This window comes from Hermetia illucens, chromosome 6 (assembly GCF_905115235.1).
Source record: "Hermetia illucens chromosome 6, iHerIll2.2.curated.20191125, whole genome shotgun sequence".
In the NCBI taxonomy this organism is placed as follows: Eukaryota; Metazoa; Arthropoda; class Insecta; order Diptera; family Stratiomyidae; genus Hermetia; species Hermetia illucens.
The window spans coordinates 48,664,702-48,683,013 of record NC_051854.1 but is presented as its reverse complement, the minus strand read 5'-3'; the positions used below and the strand labels follow the sequence as shown (position 1 = coordinate 48,683,013).

General features: G+C 43.4%; 2 protein-coding genes across 3 annotated transcripts in view; one reads left to right on the top strand and one right to left on the bottom strand.

The window, feature by feature from the left end:
* Window positions 1–2,559: 2,559 nt before the first annotated feature.
* LOC119658993 (60S ribosomal protein L30) lies at window positions 2,560–3,545 on the bottom strand. Its single transcript, XM_038066875.1, has 4 exons — window positions 3,453–3,545; window positions 3,298–3,362; window positions 3,084–3,229; window positions 2,560–2,778 (listed from the first exon to the last, which is right to left on the bottom strand). The coding sequence occupies exons 2-4, from the start codon at window positions 3,316–3,318 to the stop codon at window positions 2,607–2,609; spliced, it is 339 nt and encodes a 112-aa protein (XP_037922803.1). The 5' UTR covers window positions 3,319–3,362; window positions 3,453–3,545; the 3' UTR covers window positions 2,560–2,606.
* Window positions 3,546–9,230: 5,685 nt separating this feature from the next.
* The window catches only part of LOC119658992 (YTH domain-containing family protein), a 53,906-nt gene continuing 44,824 nt past the window's right edge, over window positions 9,231–18,312 (top strand). For both annotated transcript variants that reach the window (XM_038066874.1, XM_038066872.1), the window contains exons 1-2: window positions 9,231–9,558; window positions 9,701–9,725. In XM_038066874.1, the coding sequence (XP_037922802.1) occupies window positions 9,535–9,558; window positions 9,701–9,725 (49 nt within the window). In that variant the 5' untranslated portion in view covers window positions 9,231–9,534. The remainder of the gene's footprint in view (window positions 9,559–9,700; window positions 9,726–18,312) is intronic.

The following is an 18,312-nucleotide window of genomic DNA, read 5'->3' as shown; positions in this document are numbered from 1 at the left end:
ACGAAAATTGAAGCGAAGAAAGTTTACTCGAAGTGCCTGCCTGTGCCCGTTGTAGAGTGCTGATGGGTTGCGATGCGGCGTTGTTTACGTCGTCGGCTCGTAGCACTGATGGGATTTTGTATGCTTTCGTATTCACAACATTTTCTTACTTAATATCCACGAGGATGACGATGGCGGAAACACCAGACTTGATGGCCTTGGGGTTCTGCTTTGCGGCGGCGCCGGTGCGAATTCGAGCTTCGGGCTTCTTTGCTTTTATCGGGGTCACCACTATTGCTTACTCAACTTTGTATTAATTAAAATTGAAGATGAAAATTAAATAATTTGATCCACCTTGCGTGTGAATAGTAATCAAAATTATTAAGAAAATTAAATGAAATTATTTATTTATTTAAAACACCAAAAATTATTAACTTTATTACAAGATGCGCGTACAACAAACAATTTTTTTGGGTTATGATGTTTACGCCGCCGCGGTTAGGAACAGAAGAGACCGACTTATTTCCATGCGGTCCTTACTGTCCCAAACAACGGCATTTTTCCACCGCTAATTCTCCACTCCCCCGGTGCGTTCAGAAAATGAGTGAGTGGAGAGTTCCGCGCCATCTACCCGTCCGCATCCGCAACATTCGAAATAAATTTCGAATGCTGCAGATCCTGCCGCGCCACACTGCCACCACCAAGTATACAAGAAACAGTTTGTGCAATTCATCGGTTTAAAAATCATAAGTCGCCAGGAGCCGATGGAATTACAGCCGAATTGGTTAAATATGGAGGTGACCAATTACACCAAGTGGTTCATCAACTTGTGCTTAAGGTGTGGGACAGCGAATCAATGCCTAACGACTGGCAAAGAAGCATTATCTGTCTCATACACAAAAAGGGAGATATTACGCAGTGCAGCAGTTATAGAGGTATCACATTGCTGAGTACTATCTATAAGATATTCTCTGCTATTTTGCTAGGCCGGATAGCCCCATACGCCCAGAACATCATTGGCCCACACCAAAGAGGCTTCACTCCAGGCAAATCAGCAACAGATCAGATTTTCTCTCTGCGGCAAGCGATGGAGAAACTGGTGGAATATAGGCATTAGTAGCACCATCTTTTCATTGACTTTAAAGCCGCCTATGATAGCATAGCCTGGGTAAAACTGCACAAGGCCATGAGAGAATTTTTATCCGGACGAAATTGATAAGGCCGACTAGGCTGACCCTGACCAATGTGCGAGGCCAGATAAAAGCAGCAGGATCACTCCCAAGACCATTCGACATCAACAACGGTCTACGACAAGGGGATGCCCTATCATGCGTCCTATTTAACCTGGCCCTCGAGAAAGTAATCTGTGATGCCGAGGTAAATGCAAGAGGTCGATCCTCCTTAAGTCCACTCAACTACTGGCCTATGCTGACGATATCGACATCCAGATCGGGCAGGCGACGCGAGATCTTGGGCTGCACATTAATTAAGGCGAAGTATATGGTGCGACATCAGCGCTAAAAGCAAATCAACCAACAGCATCAAATCGCACTGGTCAAACTGGAAGAATAAGGATAGGAGAATACAATTTTGAGTTCGTTGATAATTTCTCCTATCTAGGGTCGAAAACCACAACCGATAACAGCTACGATAATGAAATCCGTGCACGGTTATTGACAGCTAACAGAGCCTATTTCAGCTTACAAAAACTGTTCCGCTCGAAACGTCTCACCATAGCGTCAAAGCTCTCTTACTATACAAGACAATGATCTTGCCAGTCCTCATGTATTCCTCGGAGACTTGGGTTCTTAGCAAGAAGAATTGCGAAGTCTTGGCCGCGTTCGAGAGAAGAATCCTCCGAAGAATTTTTGGCCCCCTACATGAGGATGGACGATTCCATAGCCTACATAACGACGATATCTATGAGCGATACCATGACCGTCAGGTTGTGAATAAAATCCGGCTCAATAGGTTACGGTGGGCGGGTCACTTAATCCGTATGGATGAGGTTGATCCAGACCGGAAATTCTATATGGGCAATACCTAAGGTAGAAAAAGAAGACGAGGCAGAACCTGCCTGAGGTGGAGCGATGACGTAAGACAGCTTTTAGGGATATCGAATTGGCGGACCTCGACGCAAAACCGGGATGTCTGGAGTGTTTTATTAAGGCAGGCCTAGACGGATCAGGGACCTTATTTTTGCCATTATTAAAAACGCTTGGACATTAGAATTGGCCAAAACGTCCTAACTCCCGAGCTGGTAATGTACATTCATACAAATCTAAAACGAAGCCGCAGCAAAGGTTAGGTTATCCCCGTCCGTAGTCAACATGTTAAGCGAGCAACCGCAACTTGATGACAGACGATATTTGGCTGACAACCGGGTTGCCCGCGTGTGACCTTTACAAAAATCCGATGAGACCCTCATTTTGTAGAGGGAAATATTTTCTAGTTATCTCTTATCACCACGTCTGGACTTGGAAAGACCCAACTTCTCGACTGAACTGAAAACATCTGACTCAAAGCAGCAATTCTATGTCCTTCACTTCCCAATTCCTTACCAAATAATACAACTCAAAACATTTTTACTTAATCCAGTTTATTCCTTATAAAATTAAAGAACATGTTTATTGGGTCTCTGGCAATGAACGGATGATATCGGAATCACCTGGATCAGTGATAGCAAGTGTGCACACACGGAAATATTTACCGCAGGCAGTTCCCAACTCAATGTTGGTTCCGCTGTAATGTTGCACGTCACTCTTGGCCAACATAGCGTAGTATTCGATCTCAGATTTCCTGTGAATTACATACAAGTCAAATTATATATTGTATTAAACATGAAATAATAACGAGAAGCTGTTTAGAGCTAGTTTATTACTCACATCACTTGCGGATGCCACACAATTCAAAGGCTCCGGAACCACTTTCAATGAGGTGTCGTTTGACTACTCCATAGGTTTCCCAACAAACAACTTGTGCAGATCAACACATTATTGGATTGGAAACATACTTCTTAGTCATAAACGACTCCATATGGTTCCATTGTTATAATTTACATTTAGAACGGGGAAACTCTACTTCTCAATAGTCTAAAACCTCACCTGAGAGCTGGCGTGTTGCTGGCGATGAGCACCAACTTGGCCTTTCCTTGGCGGAGTGATTTCAGTGTTTGTTTGTAGCCCAAGCAATATTTGCCGGATTTCATCACCAGAGCCAAACGGGCATTGGTGCTTTCTAAAGCCTTTTTCTGTAACAAGAAACCCCAATAAGAATGTTAATTTCTAGGTTATGAGGCACGTGTCGAGGGTAATTTACCTGTTTCTTTTGGGCGGCCATCTCAAAATATTTGGAACTGTCTTTTGAGGATATCAATGATGCAACTGCAATAGACAAAGGTGGAAATTAAAACGTTGACAAACCCGTAACGATCCCAAGATTTTATGGCAGAGTTCACTCAACACACAACCTACCTCGAGCACAGTTGACGGTAGAAGGACGTTCGGAGCTGCCAACGTTGACAACGCAAATTGCAATGGAAAGACACTGAACTGTATTTGCTCCAAAAATAGTGAATATTAACTCAGCTGATTCAAACTACTTAAAAGAATGAGATACATTGTTTGTAGGGGACAAATCGGCTCTACAGGTGTGTAGAAGAAGTTTTTCGGCTTCAACTAAAACTTTAGTTTCGCAAGTTCTCTTGCCCCGTTTAAATAACATGCGAAGTAGCCAAAGTAGGCGACCCTCACTAATTTATGCTTCACTCCCATAGCAAATGGCTATAAACTTCTCTTTTGGTAGTCCACGCCGTGGTTTTCGTTCTGTCATTTAAAAAGTCGAACGATTTGATGACCGGTTTATAAAGCTCATCATTATATCGCTGATCGCACTATTCACTTCATCACCACAGACAGGTCAACCTGTTGCCGAGAAAGATGGCTCCTGGCAACGTGCCTGCAGATGATTATATCATCATTGCAGGCGATCTTAACGGTATGAAGGAAGAAAAAATGATTTCACTTAAGCGATTACCAACCATTACGAGTGTGGAAGAATCGTGGAGTCAAATTAAAGGCACGATCCACAAAGTGGCTTCTGCTACCCTCGGGGTCACCAAGTCGGGTAAGCGGTACAGCAACTGAGATACTTGGCTTTGGAATGACGATCTTGAAATGAAGGTCCGTGAAAAGAAACGCCTCTCCCACAAGTTTCCCAACGATAAGACGCTCGCCAATTGGCAAATTTATAAGAATGTCAACCGGGAAGCAAGAAAGTGATCATTGTCACCCGAGCGGTCCATTAAAAAGATCTTTACAATAAACTAGGCGCGAGAGAGATCTGCATCAACTTGTCAAAAGCCAGCACGAATGTACGCAGGATATCGAACACTTCTGTTGCGTTAATAACAAGAACGGTACTTTTCTTACCGACCGTCGAACCGCGACGGATACATGGTGAGAATATTTCGAGCCGATTTCAATTGAAGAATTTGTTCATCCTCCACTTTCACAAACATTGCCGACATTTGGAGCAATTCCATCTGTCAGCGTAGCTTCCCTATGTACTCAAGAAGGGCGATCAGACCCGAGTCTGCAAGGGACTCATCTCAAGTGGCTATTGCTACGAAACCTCACCAGAAATTATCTGGTACCATGGGAACCGGGATGTTCCAGAAAAATTCCTAGAGGATTTGCTTTCGACCAAGTTATTTGCGGTTGGCCCCCTTGTGGGGGTTCATGGTAGTTGTGGTAATGCCTACATCGCGGGCAGAGCTCTTTGGAGCTCAAGTGTGGATTTGCGCTGCACAACTCGAGTGCCGCACCCCTTAGTTGTGGCAAAGGTGTTAGATATGCCTTGTATCCACTGGTATGAATGCTGAGCCTGCACTCAGTATAAACCAATACCAGTCATGGCCGGGCTCTGATTGTGGTCCCAAAATCAATCTGTGTCCCAAGAGGACCGTGGGATTATGCCTACATGGCAGGTACTCCCACTAAACCCCCAGGACTTTCATGTCAGGGCAACTGAATTCGAGGAAGCAATAAAACGAATGGAATCGGGGAAAGCAACAGGACCTGATGACATCGCATCTCACCTCTGGAAAGCGAAGAGCTGCGACCCAACACTGTTACTCAGTGAATTCTCCACTCTGGTTATTCAGCAAGGTAGAACACCATCTGACTGGCAAGAAAGTACCGCAGTTCCAATATGGAAAAAGAAATGTAGTCCAGCAGAATCTTCAAATTACCCTCCGATCCGTTTGCTTTCCCATACCATGAAGATTTTTGAACGCACTCTTGACAACCGTATTAGCCAAATCGTTCAAATAACCGTTAATCAAGCCGGATTTGTCAAAAACTGTCTTGTTATGGACACTGTCATACGGGAGATCCAACGTCCAGCAGCCTATACACTGCTTTAGGCAGATGATGTTTTCCTATCATCCAATAGCAAAAATGGTCTACAACAAGTTGTCTGAAAATGGGATGATCGCCTCATGCAACAGGAATCTGAATAAAACTGGATTTTTGACGACCAATCCCCACAATCACTGTCAGCGGCAATGGTCTGCCCAGGAATGAGCGATTTAAATATCTCGGATCATTGTTATCGGCTAATGGAGAACTGCGTTGTGAAATTCATGCATTAGCGCAACCTGGATGAAGTGGCGTTCTAGAGCTGGTGTTCTTTGGGATCAACGTATCAACGAACGTCTCAAATCTAAAATTTACCGCAATGTCGTCCACCCTGTCGCCCTCTATGGTTCTGAGTGTTAGCCGACTATAAAAGACAATGAACGGCGTCTTGCGGTAATGGAGACGAAGATGTTGCATTGGACTAGTGGCTTCACACGCCTTGATCACATCTGAAATGAGGATATCCGCGATTGATATGGTTCTTCACCGATCGTAAAAAAACTGAGAGAGACGTCTTCGATGGTAGGTATCAGTGGCTGTTCCGATGAGTTCAATTAACGCTGTGATGTGCCGTTTTGATGCCATAAGCTCCTAAGACCGTGACTGCTGTTATGAGAGCAGGGAAGCAGAGTTCAGCCGGTTCGGATCGTCAGAGCCAGCCCGTAGCATTCGCGAATGAAAACAGCTCTGCCACACTGCAGCTAGAAATCTGTCTGAGGTCCCCAGTGTCCGTAACCTAAGTTTAGCTTGAGCTGGGCAACCACAGGGAAAGTGCCTGACGGTTTCCCCCTTTCTCCGCAGCTTCGGCAATGCGATTTGGGGGGAATCCCGAACCTGGCGGCATGGTCACCTATAAGCCAGTGCCCCGTGCAGCCCCCGTAATATTGAATTAATTTGCCCGCGTCTGACACAGGAGCTCTCGGGATCGGGCTATGTTATAAGCGGGCCAAATCTTCCTCGACTTGGCACAGGTGGTAAGCCTTCACCATCTAAAGCCCGCGGCTGCTAAGTAGTACCAGTAGATTCGGTCCTTGACAGCTGCTAGCAAGACACCGACTGTACCCACCGCCAGGAGCAGAACCCCGACTGGCCAATCTGTCAGCCCGCTTATTTCCCTCTATGTTCCTATGCCTGGGAACCCAGAGGGGGGTGACATTGACCGAGCCGCCCAGACTGTTCAGCGCATTTCTGCACTGCCCCACCAGCCTGGAGGATGTCGTCACTGAGTACAAGGCCTTGATGGCCGATTGGTTGTCGGTCAGAATGGATATGTTACGCCTGGGATTCGCATCATGCTCCAACCATCGGCAGTCTTCCAGTATCGGCAGTACAGCCGCTTGGAATACACTGGCGAAACCTGGAAGACCATACGAGTCGCATACACTATGTGTATTCAAGAAAACCCCCACGCCGACCCCACAGACCATCTTCGATCCATCGATGAAGAATAATGTGTCACAACCTTGCAAACCGCCACCGGTTTTACACTCTGCCCTGGTTGGAAAGTCCACAGAAAAGTTTCTCGTAAAATTCAGCTTGCGTGTGGCATAGTCTGTGGGGAATGCCCAGATTTCCCGAGGTATTTCGTCTAAGATGTTACTGTGTTGAGTGCTTTGATGAGCTACTGAACAACCAGAGCATCGGCGAGTTGGAGGTCCCGCCAACTGAAGACGACGGAAAAATACTGCCACCACCAAGTTTAGGAGAAACAGTCCGTGCAATTCATCGCCTAAAAAATCATAAGTCGCCTGGGGCCGATGGAATTACAGCCAAATTGGTTAAATATGGAGGCGACCAGTTACATCAAGTGGTTCATCAACTTGTGCTCAAGGTATGGGACAGCGAATCAATGGCTGACGATTGGCAACGAGGCATTATCTGTTGAAATATTTACATCAGTTGCACCATCTCTTCATCGACTTTAAAGCCGCCTATGATAGCATAGCCAGGGTAAAACTGTACACAGCCATGAGAGAATTCGGTATCCCAACGAAATTGATAAGACTGACTAGGCTGACCCTGACCAATGTGCAAAGCCAGATAAAAGCAGTAAGATCACTCTCAAGATGATCCGAGATCAACAACGGTCTACGACAAGGAGATGCCCTATCATGCGTCCTCTTTAACCTGGCCATTGAGAAAGCGATCCGTGATGCTGAGGTAAATGCACGAGGTACGATCCTCTTTAAGTTCACCCAACTACTGGCCTATGCTGACGATATCGACATCATGGGAAGAACCACCCGAGACGTACGTAACTGCCTTCATCCAGATCGATCAGGCGGCCATTGAGGCGAGATCTTGAAGACAAGACAAAATATATGGTGGTAACGTCAGCAGAAAACGAACCAGCCAACAACATCAAACCGCACTGGTCAAACGAGAAGAATAAAGATAGGAAAATACAACTTTGAGACCGTTGATAATTTCTCCTATTTAGGGTCGAAAATCACAATCGATAACAGCTACGATGATGAAATCCGCGCACGGTTGTTGTCAGCCAACAGAGCCTATTTCAGCTTACAAAAACTGTTCCGCTCGAAACGTCTCACCATAGGGTCAAAGCTCTCACTGTACAAGACTATGATCTTGCCAGTCCTCATGTATTCATCGGAGACTTGGGTTCTTAGCAAGAACCCGGCTCAATAGGTTACGATGGGCGGGTCACTTAATCCGTATGGATGAGGATGATCCAGCCCGGAAAGTCTATGAAGGCAATATCTATGGTAGAAAAAGAACGCCGAAAGGGAGGAATCTTTGAGCAGATGGCAGCAACGGTGGGAATAGACGAAAAAGGGTCGATGGACCCACAGATTGATTCCCAGCCTCGTGGTGTGGACGCAGAGAATGCATGGTGAGATAAACTATGATCTGACGCAGTTTTTCACGGGACATAGCGGTTACCGTAAGTACCTCTATAGGTTTAGACTGGACAGTTCACCCAACTGTACCAGCTGCGACGATATTCCGGACGACCCGGAACATGTTTTCTTCCATTGTCCTAGATTCTCTGAGGAAAGCAAGAGTCTAGAGGAGACATTGGGAGAAACACTAGCACCAGCAAAATATAATTGGAAAAATGCTTGCATGCCAGGAGAGCTGGAATGCAGTAAACGACGTGGTAGGGCGGATTCAGTACAAATTAAGAGAGGAAGAGGAGGCGATAAAGGCGCGGTTGCGAATGTAATCGATGGGCGATGCCTACCGCACGACAAAATATTTTTTAGTGGTTCCGCGGGGAAGAAAACGGGAGTTAGTGTGTAAAAATTCCTAACGCTAGACAGACAGATGGTAAACTGATTTTAATTAGATTTTGTTTTACACAAAACCTTAATGACAACTACTGCAATGTTTAGATATAAATGAATGAGTTTTCTTTACATTTGAATGTGATAATGAAAAGAAACCTCGAACACGAAGTACCTCCGACATATTTAATTTGAAAGAAATGATGAAGATTCGAGCCTAGCATAAATTCGATGCACTTCATCTGAAATCTTGGTAATTTGGGAAAAATCATTTGAAAATTGGAATTTTAATTAAATAAAAAAAAAAGTTGTAACGACTTTTTCATTACGATTCGAACTGAATCTTGGTGTTAAGCGTTACTAATATTTTCCTTACATATTTGGTCATTACTCATTTCATTTCAAATTGAAAATATTTGGTAAAAAAATATAAAAATTTTCAAAATTATTTCGTTATTAGTATTTCAAAAAAATGGACAAAAATGTCCAACAGTGTGGCCACCTTGATCAAATCCAATTCGTACGTTTCGTGGTGCAACTATCGATATCACGTCGACGGCAACTGGCAACATTTTCACGGCACGGCCGCCATTGTTATACGTCTGCGGCAAAGAAACGAGACCGAGTGCGAGTGGAAAGATTCTTTTTCGGCGAATTGTGGTGTTAATACGCAAGAAAGGACACGGAAAGTGTAGCGAACGTAAACACTGTGTTTCCTTTTTAGTTAAAAACAGTGTATTGTAAGTTAAAGTGTTGAGATAGTGAAGGAAATTACAAGTTTTTGTGGAAACGGACGGACGACGGGAAGGGAAACACAAGAAAAGGAAAAGACTTCTTTTTTTCTCGACGACGATTAATTATCGGAGGGGAATTTTTCACCATCGCCAATGTCAGCAGGCGTGTCAGATCAGGTATGTGATGTTTTTGAGCGGAAGCGGAGTGGAAATTGATGCGAAATGCAGTGATACTTGTTTGTGATGAGATGCGCCCGAATGGAGCGCAAATGGGCAAAATGGTGTAATTAACGTTGTTCATTCTCCTTCTACTTTGCAGCGGATGAAAGGACAAGGAAATCAAGGTAAGATGTCTGGACGTCGCAGTGCCCGCACCCAGTGTCCTCGGATCGTTTGTGAAGAGTGCTTTCGGCTCAAGATAATGCTTTAATTCCATTTTCCAACTTTTTTGTTTTTCATCATACATCCACACGTCGTGGTAGCCGCGGCAAAGCGTACGTACATTAACACAACTACATCCGCGGGAGATGTGGGGAGCGCACAAGAACAAAAGTCCCGTTGGATAAGAGCCGTGGAGGCCGTGAGATTACCATCGATCTCGGCGGAATTTCCCCGCGAAAGTCGCGGCCGATTTTCCCACGTTAGAGTGCCGCGGAATGCGATAAAAGTATCGTCGACCGTCCAACTGTCATAGTTGCAGCGGACGGAAATGTCAGTGGCACTGGCAGCTAGGACGGCGCTGCGGACAGAGAATGAGAGCCCGTGCGACACGACGAGAGGCGAGCGAGAAAAACAAGATGGATCTAGGGTTTATGACCGCACTTGAGTGTCGAATGATAAAGAAACTTGGACAAAGTGTTTGAGTCAGGGCGGCCCGCGCACTCAACACACTCCACACTCTTGGATTCGAGCTGGAGATTTGTACTCGATTGTTGCATTCCGATTGGGAAATGTTTTTGTTTTGTTGATATCTCGAAGGCAGCGACGAGAATGCAACGCCGGAGGCGTGGGGCATGTTTTTCCGCATAGAACAGTTCTCGGCGCGTGTACAAAGCACTGGAATGTCGTACGAAGTGTACAAAGCCTCCAGAAGACGTCCCGCTTCACACATGCCAATTCCGATAGATTAGAGAATTGACCTAAATATGTGATTAGAATTCTACGATGGCGATTGAGAGAAGTTTGAGAGCCGGAAAGGTGTAGTTCCGCCGGTGGATCGCGACTTTGTTGTCTGTTGCAAACTGGGACGTGAAAACCTCGGGTGGCTCGCCGGACTTTGAACGCAATTGTGGGCGAGCGCGAAGGCAAATGGTAAATTGTGGGCGCACAATGTCGAATTTAAGATGCTGGCATTTCAGGGTGCAGTGGCGATAGCGAGTGGAAGGATTCTTCCGGTTGAAATAGCCGATCGGGGTGTAAGGCATCAACTAAAAAGCTTGGCCCGAGTTGTTCATTGATAACCTCTTAGAGTGACTAACGCAAAGCTCAAATTCCCAACTACAGACATGGCGGTGCTGTTGCAGCCGATCTTACTGGGCCTTCTGCTGCGATTATGAGTCACCTAAGCGTCATTTCAGTTCACTTTGTTTTGTTGTCGGCGGACTGAAAGCAACTGAGGGAGTTCTGCTTATCTTTGCGTTGAGTGAGTGCAAATGTTGTCATATTTGGGCGATAAATTTTACCCATATCGATTCTTACCTACTCAGCCATTTAAATGTATGTAATTGATTGCTAATAACTTATTTTGACTTCATGCGGCTTTGCTTCTACTTAGGGGGGAAAGTAAATTGTTAGTTCGTTGTGAAAACTCGTTAAATATTGCGCTGGGGAAAAAGAAATGTATTTGTGATCGAAATTTGACGTTTTCTTCAACATAGAATTATCCTATTTAAGTCAAATATGCGCCGTTTTGTTCGCAAACTTGTTGCCATTTAGAAGGTAACTTCATTATCCTCTCCTTATTTGCAAAAAACTCAGACAGCCAGGTTTCGCAAGCGTCTTTTGAGGCGAACTTAGTAGCACCAAGAGCGTTTTGCATGGAGCGGAAGAGATGGTAATCACTTGGTGCCAGGTCCGAACTATATCGTGGGTGCGATAGGACATCCCATTCGAGCTCCCGTAGCTTCTGGCGGGTCATCAAAAATGTGTGAGGCCGAGCGTTGCCCTGGTGGAACACAACACCATTCTTATTGGCCAGTTCTGGCCGCTTCTGATCAATCGCCTGCTTCAAACGGTCGAGTTGCTCACAGTAGAGAAGCGAATTGAGGGTCTGGCCATAGTTGAGCAGCTCATAGTGGATGCTTCCAATCCCATCAAATACACAGCAAAATCGTCCTGGCCGTCAATCCGGGCTTGGCGATATTTTGAGCCGGCTCGCTGCGCTTCGACCACGATCTTTTTCACTTGAGGTTGTCGTATGTGGTCCACTTTTCATCACCAGTCACCATCCGCTTCAAAAATGGGTCGAATTCGTTCCGTTTCAGCAGCGCATCGCAGGCGTTGATTCGGTCCAAGAGTTTTTGTGCGTCAACTCATCTGGTACCCAAACATCCAGCTTTTTTGGAATCCAATTTTCTGCAAATAGTTCCAAACGGTTTTATGGTCTATACCCAGTTCCTGGCCAATCGGATGATTTCGACGATTTTATCGGTTTCTACGACGGTTGATCTACCAGTACCTTCGACAACCACAACACCAGAACGAAATCGATCGAATCAACGCTGTGCTGTGCGAATCGTTACAGTATCGGGCCCATAAACTTCACAATTTTTTTCGGCCGCCTTCGTTGCATTTTTACCTCTCAGGTAGTAAAAACGTAAAATATGACGAATTTCTTGCTTGGTGGTTTCCATTTTTGACGGGCTACAACTTGAGACTGAAAGGTACGATCACAACACTGTCAAAGAGACTTATAGCACATATAGTCGTCTCCAAATCGCCGTATAGTATGACCCGATATGATAAGTACAACACAAGATATGTTTACGTGCCGCCATCTATTGACGGAATACAGCATTTCTTTTTCCCCAACCCTATATAAACAATTTGCCTTTAGTTATTGAGCGATATTCTCTCTCAAGAGTTTAGGCAAGCAACTGATCAATTGGTCCCTTTGTCCGACTAACCATGTGTATTGCAGGCGACCAATTGGCCAGTGTCGGTTTTGAGAGATTGTCATCTTAGGCCCTCCGCACACGAGTCGATTGTTTTGCGATTTAAATTGCAAAACCGTTGCGTCTGCAGTCGTTTCGTGACCTTGTATGTATGTGGGAATGGGAAACACCACATGGGTCGACTAAAACAAAACTGATCAGTTTCCAACTAGTCATATGAAACGCGCTTGCCGGTCGCAAATCGGTGTCAGTCGCGGGGTTGCAATGAATGCAAATCCAAATGAACGGGCAAAATTCAAATATAGAATTCGTAGAAGAGGTGGAGGAACACGAAATATACAATTATAATCTCCCTGGATATTCTAGGAAAGATTTAAGAAAGCATGGCATGAAGTGGCAACCGAAGTAAAAATGACAGGTATATGAACGATATATTTGCTTTATTTCTTATTTACCTTCTAGTTACATATCCAATATGTAGTAAGTAATATTAATTATTTGCACGATTACTCCTTGTTTCTGGTACAATGTATTTTCATTGTCATGATAGAGAGGTATGAGGAAAAATAAAATAGTGTAATGAACTTAGATGAATAGGAAGATCAGACGATCATCCTAAGTGGCCGACAACGACCTAGAGGGCAGAGTTATCTCAGAAACCTAAAAAAAATGGCAAAATTGACCGAGAAGGTCCGCCCGCAAAGATTGAAGCTCCATAAAAGTGCTCGGTCGACACGTTCTTGCACGCCCCTGTGCTGGCCAGGCTCGGGAATGTGGGGGGGAGGGGGGGGGGGGGGGTCCTTTGGGTGCTTTGATCCCTCACGTGTCATTACTACAAAATTAACGTGTCTTTTACGATGCGTGGGACCGCACCGGATCTCAACAAAGACAATAAATGAAGGAATTCGTGACGGCCTAACGAATAAAACCAGAACGCGAGCTAGAATGTAACGGTACACTACAGTACACTGTAGAAGGCAATGTGGTCAGCATTACGCTCGCCCGAGATTATTACCCTGATTTGACTCAGGTACTCATTCACAGCTGAATCGACTGGTATCCGACGTCAAATCACGATACAAATTCCACTGCCACCAGTGATATTTGAACCGCGACCTTCCGTATAATAGCCTTGTGCTCTAACCACTCAACTATCGGGACACATTATTGTGCAAATTTTTAAACATATTAAGCATAACATGAATATGTCCATTAAAAACAATAACGAATGACTTCCATTAGCTTTGTGTTTATTGAAAAGCAGAATTAGCACCAACCGCTCAACCAATCGACGATTTGGGGTTTCAATTAATACCGACTTCTGAACGAGAGTGACAACTTTAAAAAAAATGCCACAAATCGCAAGCTTTAGCAATCAATTTTCGTTCGGATCGCCCATTTTGTTTCTCGGAAGACACAATTTGTTTCCAATTATCCACCAAGTTCACTCGGCAAGGAAACAAATCCCGAGCGAAGTAATTTGAATTAAGATGAATGACGTGTCGTGCATTCAGTTGAATTCCAAACGCGGCTTTTCACTCCAATATCCCTTCTGTGAAAGGCCGGATTTGGCCGGATCTTCATCATCCAAAAGACACTTCAACGATCAGCTGTTCTTCCCGAGAATCGTTGTGCATGCCGTTACTTGCCTTGAACTATCTTGGGTTCATATTGCAGCAACCTGCGCGTGCGCCTACGGATGCGGCAAATCATTCCCTTCTGTCAAGATTAATTGGCCCGAATGCATTCAATAATGTGCAACCTGCGGCGAACATTAGGGTGATTGCACATTATGAAATGGATTATTTGAGCAAATTAATTCAGAGAGAGACGAATGAGATTCCGCTCCCGTCGCGAAGCCGCGGTCACTACAATAGTTTGCCAAATAATTCCTCAGAGTAGCTTCTGAAGAAATCTCGCATATTACAAGTTGTCTCGGCATGATTCCGGGCATTTCCGCCATCTCGCTAACCTCACCTGTGTGCGTGGTTTCACCTGCGTTGTCATTTACGTACTTAGTTGTGAACGACGCATGCCGTTTTTACAATGTCATTCACTGCTGCATTTCTGAAACGTATTTGCCCATTTAATATTGCGAACTATTCTGCTGCCTTTCCAAAGGCGCACTCGATAGTTTTCCTTCCCTTGCTCAATCTGTAATTGAAAGTCCTCTTCACATTGTCTAGACTTCTTTTGGGATAGAGTCTCATTAATAGCGTGTCAACCAAATGCAGGTAGGGATCTTTAGACATTTTGTAAAATGCAATAATCTTGGGGTCTGCTTGATTCAGTTGTTTCGCTGCTACGAATAGCCTACACTGAATATTTCTCTCTACGTAAGGATGGCGCCAATATTCTCTTCGTAGTACCCTTCGTACTCTGCGATACTGTAAGTAGTCAATCAAATATTCTTCAAAAGAACTAGTACTTGACATGGTATAAAAACTACTTTCCGCAAGGTCTTTATGTTACTGACTGAACTACGTGTCTCCACACATATCAACTGATCCAGATTCAGTTACTCCCGTGTGCGGACAGGGAACATAAACTGATTGCAAACCAGGTCCACAAGCAACTATTGAGAAATCATTTTGCAATTCAGGTTGCAAAACAGTCCACTCGTGCGCGGAGGGCCTTAATTTCTAAGAATGTGTTGATATTGAGAGCATTAGAGGGGTAGTCTGTCAATCTCGTGCCCTGGATTCGAATCCCAACCGCCTTGATTTTGTTTCACTTTTGTCAACTTATCGCTTGTCCAACATTAAATACGATGATAATGAAATCGAAGGAACAAACAATTACAACACAGGGACGGTGTGAATGCCTTATTTGAGGAGAAAGAGAGAGGTCAGGAGACAGAAATATATTACATGTTCATCTAGTTATGTAATATGAGTGAGTACCGGTCATATAACTCATTTTTCGGTTAAAATATCGCCTCTGATGCGCCGAAGCAACTTAGAGAACTGCAAATCTTTGTTATATGGTGAAAATATAACACCTGGAACCTAAACTCTCGTACATTTTAATTAAATTAAGTCATTTAAAAAAGGAACAACTTTTGTTTAAAAACTCTCGGCGATCGATGCTAGATAATTTTAAGAATCTGGATAAATGGAAAACCACCTCACGAGTGACACAAGAGAGCAATTGTTCCTATATATAAACAAATCAGTAAACCGAAATCTGGATGATATATGGAGATGGGGCAATTCAATTGTGTACAATTTTTCAAAATTCATGTACATAATTAAACTTCACATTAGGAGTTAACATTACTTTGCAAGTGTGCAGATGTGCATTTAAAACAGATACAAAACAGGAATCGGGAAAAGAAACTATTTCACGTTGGTATTATACTCGTATGCCAACTATTTTCGTTAATTACACTGGTTTACACAATATCGCAACCGAAAGTTTCATGTTCAAATCGATTAGTTCTGGTGTTCTGGTAGAAAAAAACATACTTTTTTTTCGCTCGTGCAGTTCTGTTTAAGGTTTTATCTAAAACAACCATATTAAAACCGATTCACTGCTTGTCATGCGTTTTCTCCAAAACGGCTAAACCGATTTGAACGAAATTTGCTGGACAGATGGGAACTATGCAATCCCACGCATACATAATTTACGTATAGTTGAAGAGGGACTCTCCCTACATGCAAAGAGGGATGTAAACATTTTATCACCAGATGTAGTCATGCGGGGTATCAAATGAAAGATCTTGAATACTTTCAGAATCTTATATTAGTTTTAACGTGAAAATGTGCACCCTTAAAGGGAGACAGGACTCATTTTCGGAAACCATTCAACCCAAAAAATTTGAAAAAAAAACTGGATGATGCGCTTATATGAAATCAAGGCTTCAAAATATGTCCCAATTCGATATCTGCTCAAATAAAATTACTAATAGTATATTACCAACTTTTAGAAATTAATTGAAAACCCCCCTTAAGTTCATAGTTGCACCAACATAGAAGGTAGTACCGTGCCAAGTAAGTGGCTGAGGAAAAAATGCATCTTGATGTTCACATTCGCACGTGAAAATCGAGATTGAATCTTCCAAATTAACACCTCTTAAAATTGATATCTGTAACTTATGCTTGGTGCAAAGCAGTTAGCTTTGTATTTCGCCACTAATAATTCGACTTTTTCCGCGTAATCCGGGCTTCTATTGCCCGAAAAATTATGAACCACAGTCCTACATGCTTCCCATGCTTCTAATTCAAGTTAACACAAACAACCACTGAATGCATTGTCCTCATACAGCGCCCTGATTTGAGGTCCATCGAAAATGCTAGATCCAACCTTGGTAGGTGAAATCTTGAATTTCTGCTTCAGATATAACATCGCAAGTCCATCATCACTTTTTAGCGAAATTTGTTCAAAGGTCGAGCTTAATTTACAAAGGCGGAAGAATAATTTTGTCCCGTGCAACGAGAGGAGCATTAATGATGTTCAACCCAGGAGGCGTGTTTCCGTCTCGTGCCGGCCAAACACGTCGATTGTAATGTTGCTCAAGATTGCGATTATCCCATAAACATAGGAAGCATGAATTCTTTGTACTGCCTTCTAATCCTAGTAATATGGACACTATTCTGAGATCTCCGCAAATTTTTCAATCGTGTTGTTCATGATTGACTAACTTCAGCGTGGTTTTCATCGATTCGTATGTTTCCTTCACATTCTTTGCGTATCCAATTGGAGTTAAAAGCTTAATGTTCCCTGTATTAAAGAAAGGCAACCTTCAAGCTATTTTTCCGTCCATCAATAAAAAGGCATCATTCAACTGAAGTATGTTGTCAGAGTGCAGCAAAAAGACCAGGGATGTACGAATAGTAGCGGTAATTGGGTTTCACAACAAACAACTTTTCTAGTTCTTTGCTTCACTCTCGATAGTACGTGACTTTTGTCTCACAGATGAGAGAGAGATGAAAGCACTTTTGCTTTCAATTTCGGCAAATAAAGGTCGAGGACCAAATCATTCAATTCGGCCTGATTCATCAAGAGCGGTTTCCACGCTATGGATTCTCCTACTACTAAATTTGGTCCTGGTAGTGAATCGAAATTTGGTGCTGTCTTTGTCACTGACTACACACCTATATACACTGTTGAACGTTGACGTAATGTTGCGAGGTGCGTCAAACAGAAGTAACAATCAGTCTTATGACTAATTGGCTCCACAGCAGGTCTTCCAAATGAAAAAAAAAATTCTCTTCGCCTTTTGAGATATTTTTCCACACCCATAGCAAAAGTTGTCAGGTGTTATTTCCACCACCGATTTACCAAAATACAAAATACTATGGCCCTACTTACGGTTACCAATGTTTATAGGAACAGGAGAGCACGTTACAATATTACACGAAATAACGATCGTCGGATTATTCAAAATAAAGTGTTTGGCTTCGACTAGTCAACAGGGCCTAGACGGAGGTCATGTGGGTGCGGAACATACGTAGAGTTGCAAGTTCACGCACTATAAGTCAAAGCTGAGGTATCTTAGCAAACTACCAAACTATCTGGACCACACTTGTCAATTTATTTGTGATCGGTTGGATTGAATTGGAATGTTTGCTTCTCAACTATGATTCATGATGAAGTTCTGTAAGTGCTTACACAGCTTTTTGAAAATGTACAGCAAGCAGGAAGACAAAATTTTAAAATTAACAAAAAATCCTTGTGTTAAATCTAGGGTAGAGCTGCCAAAATTAATCAATTAAATTAAATTACTATTTAAAAGAAGTAAAACAGTTGTTTTTTAAGGTTTTGTGTAAAATAAATCCTTATTAAAGTCGCTTTACTATCTGTTTGTCCATCACAC

What these genes read in the sequence shown, in the direction of transcription:
- LOC119658993 (XM_038066875.1), bottom strand. Translation starts at nt 3,318, where the DNA reads ATGGCCGCCCAAAAGAAACAG. An exon ending in TGGCCGCCCAAAAGAAACAG is followed by an intron (nt 3,230 to 3,297) that starts GTAAATTACCCT and finishes TTCTTGTTACAG; the next exon opens with AAAAAGGCTTTAGAAAGCAC. An exon ending in AGCAACACGCCAGCTCTCAG is followed by an intron (nt 2,779 to 3,083) that starts GTGAGGTTTTAG and finishes TGTAATTCACAG; the next exon opens with GAAATCTGAGATCGAATACT.